The sequence below is a fragment of the Hippopotamus amphibius genome, chromosome 2 (assembly GCF_030028045.1).
Source record: "Hippopotamus amphibius kiboko isolate mHipAmp2 chromosome 2, mHipAmp2.hap2, whole genome shotgun sequence".
In the NCBI taxonomy this organism is placed as follows: Eukaryota; Metazoa; Chordata; class Mammalia; order Artiodactyla; family Hippopotamidae; genus Hippopotamus; species Hippopotamus amphibius.
Window position 1 is genome coordinate 173,798,941 of NC_080187.1, and position 21,338 is coordinate 173,820,278.

At 40.5% G+C, this 21,338-nt stretch overlaps 1 pseudogene and 1 gene segment (V, D, J or C); both read right to left on the reverse strand.

Moving 5' to 3' along the window:
• Positions 1–5,758: 5,758 nt before the first annotated feature.
• LOC130844603 (T cell receptor alpha variable 16-like) lies at positions 5,759–6,358 on the reverse strand. The segment is given in 2 exon segments: positions 5,759–6,108; positions 6,226–6,358. Coding segments are annotated over 2 exon segments (462 nt in total).
• A 4,553-nt stretch (positions 6,359–10,911) lies between these two features.
• Positions 10,912–19,492, reverse strand: LOC130844604 (uncharacterized; annotated as a pseudogene).
• Between the last annotated feature and the right edge of the window lie 1,846 nt (positions 19,493–21,338).

The window sequence follows — 21,338 nt, forward strand, 5'->3', positions numbered from 1 at the left end:
AAGCTGAGGCAAGCCTGACAGGGTGAGGGAAGAATTGCTGGGCTGTGCTGCTGCTGCCCCACAACAGGAAACAGAGGTTTCCTCGTGTAGCAAGTTGATGTGGGTCATGTCTGCTTCTCTATGGAGTAGGTGAGAGTCTCACTCAACCCTAACTTCCTTTTCCATTAACCAGCTCTTCAATTGATAGCAATTACATCTGAAAATAAACACGAGGTAAATTTGATATTGCAAGGAAGACCGATGACCCCACCAATGACTGTGTTTGGTCATTGCACCTGTGGAGGAACTGAGTGGGTACGTCTTGTTTTAAAATAATGTGGAATGTATTACAGAAACATAAGATATAATAACCATGTGTCCTCACATCTATGCATGCTGTTCTTCCACCTAAGGTAGAAATAAATCCCTTAATGATAAGAAGGCAAAGCTGTTTGGACTAAGCACTTTAGCTCTTTTGTTCTGCCTATTGTCACAGCAATATTTCTCCTCACTACCAATCTTTGTTCAGTTGCCCATCTTGGGGCCAAAGCAGAAAATTCTAATCACTCTTTGCTCAAGAATTTAGACTGAGGCTGCTCAGATTGAGTCCTGTTCCAGAGGGCCCCCTTCACTTCTCTATTACTTTGACAGTCCAGTTCTGCTCGTGGAAGCCAGATTAGACACCTTAGTTTTGTCATCAGGTTATCCAATCTTTGAATTTATATTCATCCCATTAACTCAGTTGGGATCATAAATGAGCCACACCAAACTGGTACATATTCCATATGCCCAGCTCCAAAGGGAATATATTGTCGGTGACCTCATACACCACCATAAGACAGCTGATCTTAAGATCACCACTGATTGTAATAAATCTTCGTTTGTGTATGAATGTAAAAGGAAAGCCATGCCTAGGGATATGACCCAACACCATGGCAAATGACAAAGACGCGTTGCCTATCACAGCCTATCTCTTGATACATTAGCCAAAACTCATCTTCTTGTCTCAAAGTAATTATGGCCTCAGCTAAATTGGTTGAAGCATCTACTTTAGATCTTGCACAAGAATCTCCAGTAAATTTGATGGAACCACACACAGTACAAACTGTTCTCTAATTTAAAAACACCCAACTGTTTTCTAACAGCTGGCTGACTAAATATGAAACATCATTAATTTTTCTTCATATTATTTAACTCTTTTAAACTTCTTCTCAATTAAGGGATCTCATGACTGTACTTCTGTTATTTAAAATGTGTCCATGTCCAGAACAATTATATTGGACAGTGTCATATCAAATTCTGAATTTATATGTTTTTTTAATGTTTGTGAGGACTTAGGAAGAGGGGAGTTTGTAATGACCAAAGGATAGCAGAAGGGAGCTTTGGGGAGCAATGAAACTGTTGTGTATCATAATCATGTGATGGCTACGTGATCTGTACAATGTATTAAAATTCAAAATAAACAGAAACATAAGCCAAAAATAGCCAATGTTTCTATGTAATTACTTAGGAATTAAAATTTAAAATTTAATTCAAAGTGACAAAATAGGAATTTTCTACCATCTTTTCCCCTCAAAGAAACATCAATTTTCGCAATCATACACCAAAGGGAGTGCTTTGAGGAGCCAGCAGTCCAGCAGAGAAGTCCCAGCACAGGGTCTGAGGTTGGACACACTGAAGAGGGTTTGGGGAACAATTTCACTTTCCCTCATCACCTCTCCCGTGAAGCCCACACCTGGGCACCAAGAGAAACACTCTTGGCCTGTGATTTCTCCACAGAGGAAAGTGAGCACCTGTGAGTGAGCAGCTGCTCCCCAGCTTCGAGGGAGGCTGCCAAAGAGACCTGCCCCTTTCTCACCTCACCCAGAATACTGAGGTATGCTGCTCAGCTAGGGAGTGGGGAGCACCTGGGAGAACAGCAGCCAGGGCTCCAGGAGGCTATTAAAGGGACAAGGATCCTACAACCAGGGCACAGACTCCATCAGGACCTGCACACCAGCAGCTAAGGCGCCTTGCCTGCCAGTCACCAAAAGTGGCCCAAGTGCCAATGCTCAACGTCTCCCCCAAACACCACCCCACCCTGTGGCTGCTCCCAGTGCACAAAAGAGGGCAGCCAGAGCCAGGCTTTGCAGATGCCTAGTGAGCACGTGCAGAAAGCAGCCCCACTCTGCGGGCTTGGGAGGAACAAGACAAATGTAAGCAGTAAGCACCCCCTAGGGAAAGGAAGAAAAAGGGGGGCTGTCAGCACCCAGACTGGCTTCCCAGGATCAAGACAAGGCCCTGAAGTTTGCAGTGAATTGTCCAGAGACAGTAGGAAGCAAATACACTCACCATGCTGAAGGTTTAAACTTGAATGAGTCTGAATCTGAGCTATGACTGACTCTGCACACTGCGTTGAACTTTTTTTTTCTGTCATTGTATAAATTTTCACCTAAATACTGCAAAGCAGGAAAGCCCACAATAATTACACCCTCCCTCTCTTTTGACTTGATTTAAGAAGAGTAAACCAATAAAATATAAGCCATGCTTCCCACTCACTCCATTATCACTATAGCCCCACTGAAGGATGCAGGTGACAGACAACCCCTCCAAATAATCAGGTGGTACATTTTGGTTATCCATGTAACCTAGAGTGAGAGATGGTCAGAAGTACTGATGTACAGTGATTTGGGGGCAGTTGCTAATGAATTTTCTGGATGGTAAAAGACTCAGAAGGAACAGGCTTGGAAGATTAGTGATGAGGAAATCTACGAAAGAGGTATCTGGATGGACCTCTCAGAATGGGCACTGACTATTAAGATAACTATACTCTCTGTGGATACTGACCAAGGGAAATGAAACTTCTTAGTAATGGACAAAATGATGCACTCTACAGATGTGTCAGCATCTTTCCCAAGCCACCCCAATGCGTGGTCAATGATCCTGTGAATAAAGTGACCTTGTTAGCAGGGCTGGAGGTTATGCATGGGCTCAAAAACATTGATTTCCCCTTACCAAGTTTGACCTAGCTAATGCTATTCTCAGTGCCTAATCTGTCAACCAGAGACTAATGCTGAGCCTCTGATATGGTGTCATTCCCCAGAGGGACTGCCCAGACATCCAATGACAGGGTGATTGCATCAGACATCTTCCATGATGGAGAAGGCTGAGATTTGTTCCCTCTGGAGGAGACACATGTACCTACATATGGATTTGTCTTCCTTGTTTATTGTACTCTGCCAGCAGCATCCTTACAAACTCACAGAATGCCCAACTTCATCAAGGTATTGCCAACAGCATTTCTTCTGAGGAAGAAACTATTTTCACAGCAAAAGATTACAGCAGTGGGCCCATGCCCATGGAATTATTTTACCACATACCCCATCACCCAGAAGTGGCTGGCCTGTTGAAGTATAGAATGGCTTATTGAGTCCATTATAGCACCAGCTGGAAGACAACTCACTGAAAAGATGGGATTCTGTCTTATAAGATGCAGCAAACAGTTTATAGCAGAGACAATTATATGATGTTTTCTCCCCCATAGCCAGAAAGCATGAGTCCAGGCCTCAAGGAAGTGGCTCTGGGAGTGGATCCTCTCACTTTTATTACCAATAAGCCAGTAGTAGTATTTTTGCTCCCAATGTTTGTAACTTTGAGCTGTATTGGATTGGAGGTCTTATTCTCTGAAAGGAGGATGCTTTCACCAGGGGACACAACAATAGTTTCACTGAATTGGAAGATGAGACTGCCATGTGGCCATTTGGGCTACATATCTCTCATAACAGTGAATAGAAAATAAAGTTACTTTACTGACTGGAGTGATTGATACCAATTACCAAGGAGGAACTGGGTTGCTGCTATACAACAGATATAAAGAGGACTATGTCTGTAACCCAGGAGATTTCCTTGGGGAGCCTCTTGACACTTTCATGCCATATACTACAGGTTAATGTTAAATAACAACAAACAATAAAAAGGCAACTTTTTTGAGTATTCAGATCTTTGAGAATGAAGTTTTGGGTCACACCAATAGGTAAGTAACCCAATTCACTGAGGTTATGGCCGAGGGCAGAGGAAATATAAAATGTGTAATAAGAGAAAGAAGACATCTATGTCAACTGCAGTATCATGACCAAATTGGGAATCAAAGAATGTAGTAGTTTTCTACATTTTCTTTTTGCTCTTTATATGTGTGTGTTCCTTTGTATACAGTGCCATTTTCTTCTTATTTCTCCTCACCATAATTATTTTATATACAAATTGTCCAAGATTAACTTTACAATTTAGTCAGTGTATAACAGCAGTTTTAGTGCAAATTTCAATTTCCTCTGAATTTAGGAAGTAATTAATACTGCCAGTGATCCGTAGTGACTGTTGGGACTATAGGTTTCCTCATTTAGGGGAAAGGATGAGAACTTCTTCACTTGTTCAAAGGACAGCTTTAGCTTGTTAGAAGGAAACATAGAGTCATCTCACTGTTTTTGGAAGTTCAGATGTGTGTGGACAGTTATGTATGAAGGAAAGATGGGGTGTGTCAGTTATCAATTTATTCCCTTTCAATTATAAATCCACCCTTCATGGATTCGGAGGGTGACTCTAGACTTGGACCTTGTAAACCTTTCTCCTTTGCCAGCTGGCACGGTGTTAAGCTTTGTCAGTAGAGGGAACGGGAAGGACGCTGCAGGAAGAAGCAAGTTCTCATCCAGGTCCGGGAATATTTTCCACACTTCTTGTTCCGGCCGTGCTTGGCCATCCTGTGGGACACCAGTGATGCTCACCTCCAGCAACGTTCAGTGACAGCCCCCCAGGTGGTTTCTTCACAAGTGTGACAAGCACCCAAGCAAGTGCAGCAGCACTCCTTTGCCAGCTTCCTATAAATTGTGCTGGAACCCTGGGAGGTGTTCTCTTGCTGGACAGCCTTTTTCTTTGGCACCTCAGCAAAATTCCCCATCCAGAAGGTACAGCCACACTCTCCCCAATGAAGCCTGAGTCATGACCTTGGTAGGAGAAAGCGGTACATGTCATAATCTGTTACTTTCCTCGGAACTCCAGCTTAGTCCTCAAGATAACAAGTCTCCCTACATATGTTATTCTTATGTTCCTTAGAGTTCTTTTTACTCATTAGTAAATAATGCCCAGTTATTAGTTAATAATTCTTTATATTAAACTTTCCTTGTTCAAACTGCTGTGATTTTTCTCCTGATTGCACCTCATTTGGATAGCATCAGTCCATGAAGTGCATGAGAGGAAAGGCGTTAGCTGCAGAAAGATCAACAACCACATGTCAGGAAACAGCCTCATACATTTAAGGAACTGTCTTCAGTATGCGGTGATGAACACAAATGGGAGTGGATGGTGTGGCAGAGAAGCTGGAGAGAAAGGACTGCACCACTTAAACCTGGGGAGCCCCCTGGGCCAAGAAAAGAATTTTTATGTTACATAGTTCTGTTTCAAAAGTATTTTTGCAGGTACTAATATCCAGAATAAATGCACTTACTATTTTAAAAATTAATTAATACAAAGTAGGTAATGAGAATTTCCTTAATGAACCTATTTGCAAAACAAAAATAGAGACACAGACATAGAGAACAAAAGTACAGACACTGGGGGTGGGGGTGGGGGGGATGGATTGGGAGATTGGGAACGACGTATGTACCCTACTAGGTATGAAGCAGATGGCTTGAACAAATTTTTGAGGTTAATCTATAGCTAACTGACAACTGATAACAGCTCTGTATCTGAGAGGTAAACTCAGTGTCCGTCTAGAGAAAGAATGCCCCACTGTGGCCAAATAGGGAACTCAGAACCATTTTCTGTGACTCCTAAGGGGTTTGTGCTCTGCTTCCTTTGTAAAACTAGTCACTGTGTCACTCAGAGCACAGTAATACACCGCTGAGTCTTCTTCTTGAGCTGATCGTTTTTTCAGATGGAAGGATGCCTTACCCTGGTTGAGGTCAGCTGTGAAACCTTTGATGCTCTCTCTTGAGATCTGTTTCAGAAGTAACTGGAGATGTTGTTTGGGATACTGGACATACCAGAAGAGCTCAGGACTCCCAGGATATGAGTAGTTGCAGTTCACCTGCACTGGGGACCCTTCAAAGACAGAGATGTGGTCCTCAGGCTGAGTCACTGTCTGGGCTCCTGCTCCTCCTGTAACACCAATTCTGGATCAGGGAGTGTCTCGCGGACACAGGAGAATATGTCGTTAAACTCATCCTAAATCAGAAGACCAGAGAAAAATAGAATTTTAAAAAAGACTTTACTCACGGAGTGTGCATATCATCACCAGCACTGAGATGAGGGTGGGCTTCATGTCTGAGCTGTGAGGAAACAGGAGGCTCTTTTCTGCAGGTTTTTCCAGGAAACGATTCACCCACATGGTCACCCTGACAGAGCAGTGAGTGAGTTTACAGTGCATGCAGAGTATAAGCTCTTCCTCAAAGGGCTGGCTGCTTTCTGGCTTTCTGTCAAGTTCAAGTGGCGTAGCATCTTCCTCTAGAGGCCAAATCTGATACTACAGATAATCTCAGGCTTCAGGAAGCCCTCAGTTCTGAAACAGAATGGAGAGGTATTTCCTCCACAGTCACTGAGACAAAGAGTAATGCTACATTACGTGAAGAAGCATGTTACTAGAAAGGTCCAGATAGAAATATAAATGGAACATAATAGAAAATCCAAACATACAAATTACTTATGGAAACTTAGTTATTAAAAAAATAGAGAAAAGGTGTATTCAATAAATTATGCCTTCATGAATGGAGAATCATTTAGCGATTAACAATTAAATTTGGATGCCTACCTTAACATCTGTTTTGAAATAAATTTTAAATACAGATAATTAACACTTCTAAATAAAATAAAAGCTCTATTTTTATAAATTTAGGATGGTCATGATTTTCTAAGCATGAGAGTCAGAAAGAATAAGGGAAAATATTGATAGATCAGACTTCATGGAAACTTAAGCTTCTGTCCAGGAATGTTAATGAAATGTTTAAATGTTCCCATATCAACTTATTTTCCATGCATCATCATTGATTCTGACCTTCCCCACACCAAGAATGGCCCTTTAGAATTTCAGTTCTACAGGGTTTTTTTTAAATAGGCCATAAACAAGGTAACAATCATTAGATCTAAGAAGGAGGCAATTCTAGAAAGATGGTAGATTAAAAATGTCCCTGCTGCCCTGTGCTCAGCCAACGAGCTTCTGTGGAAGTCGGCCACGCTATGCCCACAGAGCTTAAGCGAGGTATCCCATTGAAGCTCATAAATAAATCTGGGCTCAGCAGAAGGGAACTCCAGGTTGAAAAGCTGAAAACTATAGGTTGTGGAAGAAAACTTGGCATGCAGAGATCAGTGGACCTCTAAGAAGGAAGCTAGTTCTTTTGAGAAAGACTTTCCTCTAGCCCCAAAATAGCTGAGAAGAAAGTAACAGATAAGCTGAGGTCCATTTGTCCTTAATGAAGAGGGGTGCAAGGAGATTGAAGGGCAAAGAGGTTTCCTTCTAGTTTTTCAGCAAGGTTTTCAGAAAAACCCTCAAAGGAGACTGAGAAGGAGCAACTCCTTTATGAGAAATGCAAATAGCTTGTCTCTCTCTCTACTCTCCACCATGTGAGGATACAAAACAAAGTCATCAGTCTGCTACCCAGAAGAGGGATCTATCTCACCAGAACGTGACCATACTGGCACCCCAACTTCAGACTTCCAGCCTCCAGAACTGTGGGAAATAAATCCCTGCTGTTTGTAAGCCACCTGGTCTATTGTACTTTGTTCAAACTGACACTACTTCAAATAAGTTAAAAATATTAGTTGTACCAATAAATGCATATAAACACAAACAGAAATAGGTAAATTTTCCTATTAAGATATAGGCAATATGAATGATTTTCAAATCTTGCTTAGAAGACATACAAAAATGAAATGAAGTGACAGAATGCTAAAAGTGTGCGATTGGGCTCCCTGCTGGATTCAGGCAATTCTGTTCCCTCTGCGAGCATCACATTCAACAAGATGCTCAAGAGGAAGGTCAGTTCTGGAGAAGGACCAATGAAGGAAGAGCCCAAGAGAACAGTAAGTCTCCTGTGCCTGGGAAATGTGACCCAAGCAAATTAAAGGACTAGAAAAGGTACAAGGAAAGGACAAATCTTCTGTCATAAAACCTCCAAACAAAAAAGAAAAGGGGAACAAAAGAAAAACTAGAAGAGATGACACCTTAAGGTTTAGAATCTAAGGAGTCAGCAGCAGCCAAAGAACCTGAAAGTGAGAACAATGAATCTTTGATGCAGCCACAGAGGAAAAAGCCAAGTCTGTTTTGCTTTGAACATAGACCCCCCACCCCCTTTCTGTTCATTTCACGGAACCATCTTTATAAAAGATTTTTAAACATATGCTTTATACTTCTAGAGACACATTTAAAATACAGATCATCTCATCTCACTAAAGAAAGTAAATTTAGGTAATTGTAATTTTTTTTAAAAAGTGAAATCATTCACTTCATAATTTCTGCCACTAGAAATTTTAAAATGTTGAGTTAAGGGAGGTTTAACTTCTGTGTGTGTAAACATTTTACAATATTTTGGAGGGTAGTTTTTTTTAGCATATCATACTAATCAAATCACAAAAAACAATGTAGAGTCATAATCATGTATATAAAATACCTTAAACATGTTGGCTTTTGGGTAAAATTGTTTCAGAAGAAATAAAAATGTTCCCAGGTGTTGGATAGCCCTGTTAGAATTCATGTAATCTTTTTTTTTTTTTTTTTTTTTATGGTTCTCGGTGTACTTTATTCTCCTGCTGTCTAGCTAAGCAGCCCACACAGGACAGAAATGGGTAGCACTGAGGGATGATCAGATTTTTTTCTCCCCAATATTCCTGCCCCCTCCCTAAACCCTGACCAACCCTTATCAGGAATGGTTAGTGTATCATCCTTTCCCTCGGGGAACAACTATATTTAAACAAGGCATTAGAGGGCCAGGTCTCTTCCTAGGGCTTAGGAGCTGGTGCGAGCTCTTTATTCACAATGGAGCGTCTTTCCTTCAAACACCTGGGTTTTTTTTTGTACACTGGTTCATAGATCGGCACTTGACTTTGAACCTGGCACCAAAAGGCACAATATCTGATACGCTGTACAAGAGCTATTAGAGATGCTGCCGTATGGATGGGCAAAACAGAGCCAATCCCACTTATGAATGGAAGGCTTCAACAGGGAGTTGGCAAAGAGAAAAATTTAAGCCCATATTTTTTGCTAGAATGGAAATGGAAGTGGGAAGTTAAGGTCTTGTTTTTTAATCCTCCAAATACCAGGAAGCAACTAAAAAATCTTCCTTGGTGCTTCTGAAAGCAGCATATTCAAAATGCCAGCAAAAACTCCTAATAACTGCAAAACCAAAAGGGGATCAAAGCTCATCAACATCCCTCCTTATTGCTGAAAGAGTCTAAAACCAAAATTCAGGGTGCCCTGTTCCCTTGTAAAAGGGAAAATAATTGTCTGATTTATCATTATCACAGCACATCACACTTTAAAAAAATATTAAAGCGTGTGACCAGGGGAATGTTTTGACACCATTTTATTAATCTTCAACTTCAGTGGAAAAATATAACCTTTTTCAAGTGCCATTTTCATCACAAGAGTTTTAACATATATATGTGTGTGTATATATATTATCTGTGTATGTATGTATATATACGCACATATATATTTTTTTGTTTTGATTACTTGGTTTTGAAGTGCAGCAAGAGACCAATACCGCATTATAATCAATCAAATAAAAGAGAACAGAAGGCCAAGCAGTTTCCAAATGGTTATTTTATCAGATTGTTTAAACATTAAATTTATCCTTGTTTGCAATCCAAAATAGTTACCTGAAGTTTGCTGTTTGTGTGTGTTTACTTTTATTGTATGTTTGTTTCCTAAACTCTTTGGCACAATTTTCTGGGGGCGTTCAGACTGCCACGATACATGTCAGGAGAGAACTTTTCTTTTGTGCTGCCAATTCTGAGCATTAAAATTTTGGTTTGTTTGGGTTGTGGCTTTCTTTTGTTTTCGAAGTCTGCATTTTTTTTTCTCCCCCCCACCCCCCCTTCTACTCATGTAATCTTTGATATTGTGAACTTTGGTAGTGGAAATCTATTTTCCTATAACTTTGTTAATGTGCTGTGAAAGACTGGAAATTTTTGTTGAATGTGTAATTTTATATTATGTTGTGAATTGGTGTGACAACTGGTAAAATGCCTTACAGATCTTCACTAGTTTAATACATTGCATTTGATATGGTTGGGGGTGGGTAGTGGCCTCAAATTGTTATTTCAGAAATAACTGGAATAACTGTTTCAAAAAACAGTTAGAGCTGGGTGGCTTTTAGATTTTCAATATTACACTGCGAATTACGTTCAGTTTGTTCATTAGGTTTGTGTAACACTCACAAGATTAGAAATCTAGGTATCATGATGGCTGACTGATTTTAAAATATGTCAGTATTACACAGTGAAATACTATGTATGCGCTAGATGTTAAGCTCAAATCTGGATTGAGAACCTATACAGCACTCATTGGGACATATGCTGTGCAGGTTGCCCTAACTGAGCATTTATGTGGCACAGCCTGTCAGCTAACATTATAACTAAGTGCTTCAGTTTTCCAAACATTGGTCAATTCCTGAACTGTGCTTTCATAATGAATGCTAGAAATGATTTTTTTAATAAAAATCAATTTTCACTTCACATTTTTGACTGAAGAACTCTGACACTTTCTGATGCTTTTGATTCAGTGTGGGGGTGGTGTGGGATGTTGGTGGGGGGCATCCCTCTGGAGAAATTCATCAGAAGACCTCCATCCCATATAAAGTCTATCTGAATGTGGCACAGCACGGATGTTGAAGCAACTATTCCAGAGACAAGAATTCCCCAGGGCCCGGCCCATCCTGCCCTATTTGCCTTCACAGAAAAAAAGACCACCTAGAAAACTCTCTCAAGTTCTTGAGTCACAAAATGTCCCAAGGTCTCAGGAGATTTGTGTTCCGCTCCTGCTGCCCCTGCAGACTCAGGCACTGTGTCACTCAGAGCACAGAAGTACTCAGCCAAGTCACTCCAATGGACTGAGGGTTTCCTCAGGTGGAAGGAGTTCGCATTCCTCTCAAATTCAGCCTCATAACCTTTGATGCCTCAAACAAGGCTGTTTCCAGATGTGTACTTCAGGAGAAACTGGAGTCCTTGGTTGGGGTACTGCACGTACCAGAAGAGATACGGTGAAACAGAAGATGAGTAGTTGCACCTCAGCTCCAGACGGGTTCCTTCAGAGACAGTGATGTGGCCGTGGGGCTGGGTCACTGACTGGGCTCCACCTGAAACATCAATGCCGTGTAAGTAGAAGCAGCACAAATTTGGCTATGAAGAAAAGGTGTCTCTATTTAGACTCCAGTAAGAACACGGTCACTTTTGTGAAAGAAGGAAAAGGAATGGGATGTTACTTACTCAGGGCAAAAACCACTTGAAGCACCGGGAGGAGCAGCAGGCACATGGCTGAGCAGTGGAAACGCTGCAGGCTCCTGAGCAGGTAAGACAGTAGGCCAGGCCCCTGAGCCTTCAGAGCTGTAGGAGGAGAGGACACGTTGAGCTGGACAAGTCCCTTGCTTAAACAAGGTTCAAGAACTGTTAGAAAGTCTTTCTCTTACTGAGTTTGGATCCCTTCTGGCCTCTTATTCTCGTCACAGGTTCCTATCAATTCAGACATCAGTGAGGACAAGCTGCCGGCTGCAGGAGGAGGGCTCAGTGGATGGTGATGATCTGCAGCAAAAACAATTGTCTCCTTTGTGCAACAGCGCCCTCTGGAGGCCAGAGGCAGAACATTCGATCCGTGAGAGCTGGCTGTTTCATTTCAAAGATGTGATCATCTTCAGCAGATGATTAGTGATGTTGAGCAGGGGAAGAATAAAGATGCAGATGTAGAGAACAGACTTGAGGACATATGGAGAGGGGGAGGAGAAGCTGGGACAAAGTGAGAGAGTAGCATTGTCATATACACACTACCAAATGTTAAAAAGATGGCTAGTGGGAAGCAACCACATAACACAGGGAGATAGATTCGATGATTGGTGATGACCTAGAGGGGTGGGATAGGGAGGGTGGGAGGGAGGCTTAAGAAGGAGGAGCTATGGGGATATATGTATAAATGCAGCTGACTCACTTTGTTGTAGAGCAGAAATTAGCAGAACAGTGTAAAGCAGTTATACTCCAATAAAGATGTGGAAAAAAAATCAGCAGAACATGTTTCTTCCTTCTTGAATCTGTGATAATGTCATCTTCTGGAGTACATGGTGTTGATCCTAAAATAAGTGAGAAATGGGGATTTGTAATAGAAGAGTAGTTTACTTCACTGAGAAATTAGTTACAAAAGAGCATATTCTAGACTTTGGAATTTCACTGAAAGACTCTACTCTTTTTTTTAAAAGCCATTCAGGAGGCAGAAAGAAAAAGATCAATTGCCTCAGCTGAGCTGAGCTTCATATGGCCTGTGCTGCCGGATGTGAGCATGATAGCGGGTGGGAGAGGGGGAGAAGGTATTCTTTCATTTGGTGCTAAAAGGAAAAAGTAAATTAAATTAGAGACTTTACTTAAAATCAGCCTGGAACATGTGACATTAATTATTTAATCAACGCAAACTAATAAAAACAATTTTCTTTGTCAAGCAGAAACTCTGAAGATGACTCAGTCTCAGATGAACAACTTCGTTATCTGTTAAAACTATGTGAAAATAACTGGGGCACCACATGTTTAAGTGAAGAAAGTGAGAGTCCTGTTCCAATTTTCAATGGTCAGAATAGACTGGCATATTAGGCCAAATGAAGGGGACCTCACACTAAGAAGAATGCCAGCAGAGGAGTAACTGCAGAGAAAGCTGAACAAAATTCTCAAGGTAAGGAAAATATGTCATATAAATAAATGATTCTGGAAAGAATTGTGAGAAAAACAAAAGTACACCTACATGAACTCAATAAAGCTGGAAAGAGTGCAAACAGCAGAGCAGAAACGAGAGGAACTTCTGAGGGTACAGAGGACATGGGAGTAGATTGACAGTGACACTCAACGTAGCAAAGCAAGCAGCATCCCATGCAGGTAGGAGACAAGGTCTGTCAATCAAGGGACATTCCCTCTGTGGTCTAATACTAAGACGAAACTCCGAAGGGAAAAGACTTCCCTACCCAACTTATGGTAGCATAGAGACCACTGAAACCTAAAATTGAAATAACTGAGAAGATACTTCTTGAATAAAATGAAAATCTGGCCATCCGATGTCCTTTTCACAAGGTCAGAACAACTTCCTCCTTTCTGAGTACTCCATTGACTTGTACCAGCTTGAAATCACTTCCTTGTGTTTCTATTTACTTCTTGAGCCTGTCGATAGATTTTTTTTCACATGTAAGACCAAATCACATGGTCAGTTTGAAATTTTAAACGTTGCTGGGATGTGCTTCTGATTCAAAATATCTGATCAAGCATATGTACTTTCCTTGCCAGTCTTCCCACTGGAATAAAATTTACAAGTGTAAATAGGATGGTACTAAGTCCATAATGTGAAAGTAATAAAAAGGTGAAAGATATCACCAATTCCCATAAAATAAAAAGTAGATGCATACTGATGGGTGAGACAGAGAGGGAGAAGGCACAGCCCAGAATGAACTATGAGAAGATTTGATTGGAAATGCCAGTGAAGGAAACTTACTCCTTAGGGACCTGTAGAGATTCTGGACTGAGAAAGAGAATAAGTATGGTGGAGGGCAGGAGGGACAGAACATGGGACAAAATTGAAGGTCAATATGTGGAATAGCTACACTAGTCTCCCTCTGCACCCTCCATCCTGCTGCTGTACTTATATGTGAGGAGCATAGTAAGCCTGTACGTGAATATTTGATGTTCACTAAAGTTGAAATAACACACCTGGAATGCTAATTTTTCCTGTGAGTAGTTGACAGAGTTAAGCTACCTTCAAAATGATATTAGGTGAAGGGGAGAGGGAGGAACAAGTTAATAACCAGTTCCCTGCTCTTTCGTCCTGAAAAGAAGCCTGCCAAGTAACGTGGTAAGTCCACATGCCCAGACTACTTGGCCAAGTATCTCATTCAGGAAGAAACCTTGTGGAGAACATGGACACAATGACATAAGGAGTCCGTCCTGCTACCCAGCCCTTCATTCTTAAATGTAAACCAGGAACAAAGTAACACTAATCATTTATAAGTATAGATGGTATCTCTTTCCACACCTAGAAGCCCAGAGCCATCAATTGTGAATCGTCAGAATCATTTATACCTGGATCCAAAGTGAGGGCAGAATGTCATGCTCTATGGTCTAGTATGGGAATGTAGTATTTTGAGAATGACCAAAATAAGTAAGGGAATATACTGGTTTCTTGGTCACTACTCTCAAAAAATCTTGAGTCTCGGCTTTGAATAATAACTTTCATATGTATTTAGATTTCTTTCTCTTAAATGCTTTACCCTACATTATTTCAATTCTTCCAGATTGGTAAGGTCAGCTTTTTGAAACTCATTAAATGGGGAAAGAAATGAACATTTTAAATATAATAATTATTGAATTTAGTCCATCATTTACTGAATGCACATGATGTGATAAGAGAGTTCCACGTTGGTAGTGGACACTGCTGGTGCCCAGCCTAGATTCCCTTTTCCAGGGCAGTGTACCCAATCCCCAGCTGTGGCAAGTGTAGGCTATGCTTGGCTCACAGTTGCCTTCTTCTCCAGAAAACCGCTCTATGCCAATAAATGTCACTACTCTCCAGTAGGGTATACCCCTGATCCAATGATACTTTATTCTGGGGTACAGAAGGTCAGCTGTCCGCCCCCCTTGACTCAAGGCAGGAGGGATCAGTTCTGTGCTGCATTTCATGCTCCAGAGATCCCCGTGAAGTCAGGCTGGATCAAGAGTCCAGCTGAGCCACATCCTTTCTCAGCTTTTTCCCATCAATCTTAACTTGCATTTCTCAAAAGATTATTGGTGGAACTACCCTGGTGATCCAGTGGCTAAGTCTCTATGCTCCCAATGCAGGGGGCCCAGGTTCGATCCCTGGTCAGGGAACTAGATGCTACAACTAAGAGTTCGCATGCCACAACTAAAGATCCTGAATGCTGCAACGAAGATCCCACATTCTGCATCTAAGGCCTGGTGCAGCCAAATAACTAAATAAAATAACGGGTACAGGAAACCCCAATTTAGGCTTTGCTTTTAAGGAATTCAACCTAATACAATATGCTACCTCATTTAATCCTAAACCAAATCTTGAAATATGTATAAGAGTATAGCCTAAAATCAAGTGGCTCATTTGTAGCAAAAGATGTTCAAACTGACACCAGAAACATGGTTCTTCCCAGTGGCACCAGAAGGCACACAAGAAAAGTGGAACAAGAATTTGAGTATCTTGCTTCCAGGACAACTTCATGCTTTTTCTTACTGCCTTTCAAATGTTTTTTTTTTTTTTTTCCATGATTTGGAAATATTTGTGAGTCATAAGTCTGCAGACTGAGATTTGAAGCAAATTCTGATTGGATTGCATTCTTTTAGCCCCTGGCTATATGATGAAAACTGAATAAAAGTCTTAATTCCTCGTTTCCAAGTTTTCCCACTCTTTGGACTATGTGAACAACGTCATGTCTAACAGACCACAGCTTCAGTTTTACAATGAGTGTGACTCATAATTTTTTTCCCTGTATTTCAACTTTAGATCTACTATAAGGCTGTATTTCCATCAGGCCACAAACATCTTTTCTGGACTTGGGTATAAGTTAGAGGACAACCCCACAGTGCCAGTGAGTCAGGAGCAGGGGGATATTCATATCCTTGTTGGTATTCCCAACTCCCCTCACCAATATTTTCTAAAACATCCTTGATACCAGGTAGTCTTGGATAAGTTATCCATGTAGGTCTTTAATCACCTTAACAAAGTTCCTTAGTGTCTAGAATTTTTTATTCCAGATGCTTACTCAGACAACCTTCTCAGGAAATCTGAAGTCATTCTGTGCTCCCACACCCCGCTGCAGGTATGGGATATTCTATGGCTGTAGCTAAGTCTCTCAGCTATGTCAATACACTCTCCCACAAGGCTCAAGCCAGGAACTTTGAATTCTACTCACCCTTTGTTCAAAAATGGTAACATGAGCCTTCTCTGATCTGAATCCCTGCAACTGTTTAGGCTTTTTGTTTCAACCTGTTTTCACCTTCTGACTCTAGTCCTTCCATCCACCCATCAAAGGTATCCTTATCTAATCCACCAGTGGGGTTGCAGCTGAGGGTGGAGATGGGATGGGAAACCTATAATGAAAATAATTCATGACTTACAACTTTTCAAAGTAGTTGCTTAAGATTCCTTTCTTTTGCATTTCTGGGTTTGTTGTTGTTGTTGTTGATTTTGTATTTTTGTAAAGCAATGAATAACTACATGGGGAAAGAGCAAGGTGGTTGAGAAACTGTGAGGGAATATCTCAGTTATAGTATTAAAATATTGTTGTCATAGATGGAGAGATATACCATCATCTAATGATTTCAAGAATCAACGTTGTGAAAATGATTATACTACCCAAAGCAATCTACAGATTCAATGCAATCCCGATCAAATTACCAGTGGCATTTTTCAGAGAACTAGAACAAAATATTTCACAATTTGTGTGGAAATACAAAAGACCCTGAATAGTCAAAGCAATCCTGAGAAAGAAAAAAATGTAGCTGAAGGAATCAGGCTCCCTGATTTCAGACTATACTGCAAAGCTACAGTAATCAGGACAATATGGTACTGGCACAGAAAAAGAAATATAGATCAATAGAACAAGGTAGAAAACCCAGAGATAAGCCCACACACATATGGTTACCTTACCATTGACAAAGGAGGCAAGAATATACAATAGAGAAAAGACAGCCTCTTCAATAAGTGGTGCTGGGAAAATAGGACAGCAACATGTAAAAGAGTGAAATTAGAACACTTCCTAACACCATACACAAAAATAAACTCAAAATGAATTAAGGACCTAAATGGAAGGCCAGACACTGTAAAACTCTTAAAGGAAAACATAGGCAGAACACTCTATGACACACATCAAAGCAAGATCCATTTTGACCCACCTCCTAGAATCATGGAAATCAAATCAAGAATAAACAAATGGGACCTCATGAAACTTAAAAGCTTTTGCACAGCAAAAGAAACCATAAAAAAGATAAGAAGGTAACCCTCATAATGGGAGAAAATACTTGCCAATGAAGCAACGGACAAAGGATTAATCTCCAAAATATACAAGCAGCTCATGCAGCTTAATACCAATAAAGCAAATAACCCAATCCACAAATGGGCAGAAGACCTAAATAGACATTTCTCCAAAGAAGACATACAGATGGCCAACAAACACATGAAAAGATGCTCAATATCACTAATCATTAGAGAAAGGCAAGTCAAAGCCACAATGCGGTATCACCTCACACTGGTCAGAATGGCCATCATCACAAAATCTGGAAACAACAAATGCTGGAGAGGGTGTGGAGAAAAGGGAACTCTCCTGCTCTGTTGGTGGGAATGTAAGTTGACACAGCCACTGTGGAAAACAGTTTGGAGGTTCCTTAAAAAACTAAAAATAGAACTACCATATGATCCAGTAATCCCACTCCTGGGCATATACCCAGAGAAAACCATAATCCAAAAAGAAACGTGTAGCATAATGTTCATTGCAGCACTATTTACAATAGCCAGGACATGGAAGCAACCTAAATGCCCATCAACCATTGAATGGATAAAGAAGATGTGGCACATATATACAATGGAATATTACTGAGCCATAAAAAGGAATGAAATGGACCTATATGTAATAAGGTGGATAGACCTAGAGTTTGTCTTATAGAGTGAAGTAAGCCAGAAAGAGAAAAACAATATTGTATGCTAACTCATATATATGGAATCTAAAAAAAAAGAAAAAGAAAAAAATGGTACTGATGAACCCAGTGACAGGAGAAAAATAAGGATGCAGATGCAGAGAATGGACTGGAGGACACGGGGTTGGTAGGGAGCAAAGGGGAAGCTGGGACGAAGTGAGAGAGTAGCATAGACATATATATACTACCAGCTGTAAAATAGATAGCTAGTGGGAAGTTGCTGTATAACAAATGGAGATCAACTCGATGATTGTGTGATGCCTTGGAGGGCCGAGTCGGGGAGGGTGGGGGGGAGTCGCAGGAGGGAGGGGATATGGAGATATATGTATAAATACAGCTGATTCACTTTGGTGTACCTCATAAGCTGGTGCAAGTGTGTAAAGAAATTATATTCCAATAAAGAGCTTTAAAAAAAAAACATAAACCTACAAAAGAAAGATAGATGTTGGGGCGGGGAGCACAATGGCAACATAATTTAGTAATCTGGACAGAACCTGGATAACGAGTTACTAATGTACACGCTGGGAGAAAACTGAAACTCAAACTATTGGATGAAGAGGACCAGAAGTAAGTAATTCATGTTGACAAAACCCAAAATGACTCCAGAATTAGCTGCCCTTAGAGTACCAATGGGGTATTAAACTGGTGGGTTATTTGGAAATCTGAAAAATGAGCGTAGTACCAGATACTCAACTAGTCTCATACACCTGGAAATTGCAAATGAAGAAACTTATATCCTAGAGTTCAGTTATTATTCAGCATCACAATCACAGGACAAACTGGAGGAGAGATCAAGGTTAGTAGTGAATTTCCCATATCAATGCTCCTTTCAGATATCACAAGTGATTTTTAAAAGTTAAGGTAGCCTCATATAAGAAGAAATGAAATACAGATGTCTATGTAGTAGCAAGATTGAACTAAACCAAAACCAAAATTCCCAATTAGTTAAACGAGGCCGAATTGACTGTCCTGGTATGAGACATGCAGATTTCCATGCCAGGTGTGTGAGAAGATGGCATATCTTGTGTTGTACTCATGCACTTGAAGAAATACCATAGAAGTACTAGCTCTTAGCATGTACCAGATATGAGGGGTAAATATTACCCAAGTTTAACCACATTATTTTAGATAGGTTTGAGTGACCTTTATTGCACTTGAAATCGTGGGAAAAGAAGAGGCTAGGGATCTGACTCAATGATATGGCCAACATGCTGGCAGGAGTCAAGTTAGAGAAGTTTACTATCCTTCAGTTAGTCCAGTTAGTGGAAGGATCTCAGGTGACTGGAATGACTGTTTACCTATGTTTGCATTTCCCTCTGATTATTGAAAACACTGTAATTCATTGAATTTACCTTTTCCACCCCACACATTGCTTTCCATCAATGCTGGTACCAGAGCAGCAGCAGGCATGGGTAGGGTATGAGCTGAAGGGGCCTGAAGGGCACTGTGTGGAGGCACAGAGGTATGTGGCTGAGTCCTCACGCTGGGATCCTTTGATGAACATGTAGCTGTAACCCTCCTTAGGATTCAGAGTGACTCTTACTCGTCCTTCCTCCTTTTCATCCCATTTAAAGTGATTACAAACAGGTCCTTGGGGCTTTTTGCAGGTTCCCATCTGTACCAGTGTAAAGCATAAAAAGAGCTGGAAGGGAAACTGCAGGTGAAATTGATGCCCTCTCCTTCCTGAACCCGCAGAGAGGGAGGACTCTGTTCCACAGTCAAGAGGCTGCTCACTCCTGCTCAGAAAGACTGGGTTAGACACGGAAACTGATCTCTCTACAGAGTGTTCATTGTCTTCACACATTCCCAAAGAGAACCTAGAGGTCACTGACTACATCCTCCTCCTTCCCCGTCAGCACCCCAGACTATTTAGAATGTCTTCAAGTTGAAGCCACAGGATCAGCAATGAGGCTGGGAGAGTGTTCCTCTCCATGTTTCCTGCCCAAGTATCCTCAGGAGACGAACGTTCTGCAGCCTAGATCTGTGGAACATTCTGCTTCAGAAAACAGGACTCTGCATCTGCTTGTCCAGCCAGTTAGAGACAAGACCACATACATGTCCTAGAAACACACCAATCATTTCTGCCTTAGAATCAGTCTCCTGTGGTTCAAAAGGAGGGATCAAACATGCCTCCTTGAGAGTAACTTCACAAATATTGAGGACATCCCCCATGAGCTCACAACATAAAGAGAACTGACAATCTTTCAGAAGTGAGTTGCCTCATCGTGGACTGCTTCTATTCAACTTGAGAGAGACTGGGATGGCAATTCATGGCAGGAAACACACTTTGGTTAGGAATCTTTCATATAAAATTTTGATAAAATTTTAAGACTTTCAAATCCCCAAATTATAAATGTGCACAAATACTATGTGCTCAATTATCTTTTGCTTTATGTACATTATTCTAATAGAAAAGTCATGCAATAGAGATATTATTATTCCCAACTTACAAACAAGAAAACTAAAGCTGAAAGGGATTGAGTAACTAACTTGAGATCAAACATATGGTAGGTGGCATAGGAACAATCGGAGCCCGTACCTATCTGGCTCTGTAGTCTACAGTGTTTGGAATCTGCCATGTCATCTACAATTGTGATGCTCAGTAAAAGCTTTAAATGTGAGAGAAGATATGTTCTAAAAATAGTGGGAGCCTCCTTTGTGGTTATTCTTCCTAATAATCCCCCAATGAGAAGAACCCAAATGTGGAACATCTGGTGAGTGGATAAACAAAATGTAATTCACTCACCAATGAATTATAATTCAGCAATAAAAATGAGTAAAATACTAATATATGCTACAACATAAATGAATAAAAAATTATGTTACGGAAAAGAAACTGACAAGATCATATATTGAATTATTCCATATATATGAAATCTTCAGAAAAGGAGCCTATAGAGATATAAAGTAGATCAGTGGTTGCCTGCGGCCAAGTGTGGAAATAGAGAATAACTGTCATTGTGGATGAAGGATCTTCTTGTGGTGGCAAAAATGTTTAAAACTGGGTTATGGTAATGGTTTCATAACAGCTAATTTACTAAAAATTATTGAACTGTGAATTCAAAATGGATGAATTTTATGAAATGTCACTTATATCTCAATAAAGTTGCTTAAAAGTGAATAAGAATTATGTTCTATCTTACCTGTGTCACAGTCCAGGAATGATGTTAGTTTGATTCAACATCCGCATGTTTGTTTAAACAGTGATTTTGTGCCCACAATTTCCCTAGGAGCTCTGAAACTTAGAAAAGCAACATTCTCTGTTCCTGTGAGCTCGAAATATAGTTAGAAAAAGACGATATGTCCAGGGAAATTTTACTAGTACAAGATAGCATTAATTAAGGTTGTTCTGAATCTAAATCTACTTCTGGAAAATTGGTAGAGTAAATTTAACAGTGAACAACTGAAATAAACAAAGAAAACAGAATGGGGTAGGTGCTAAAATCAGAGAATAGTGCCTT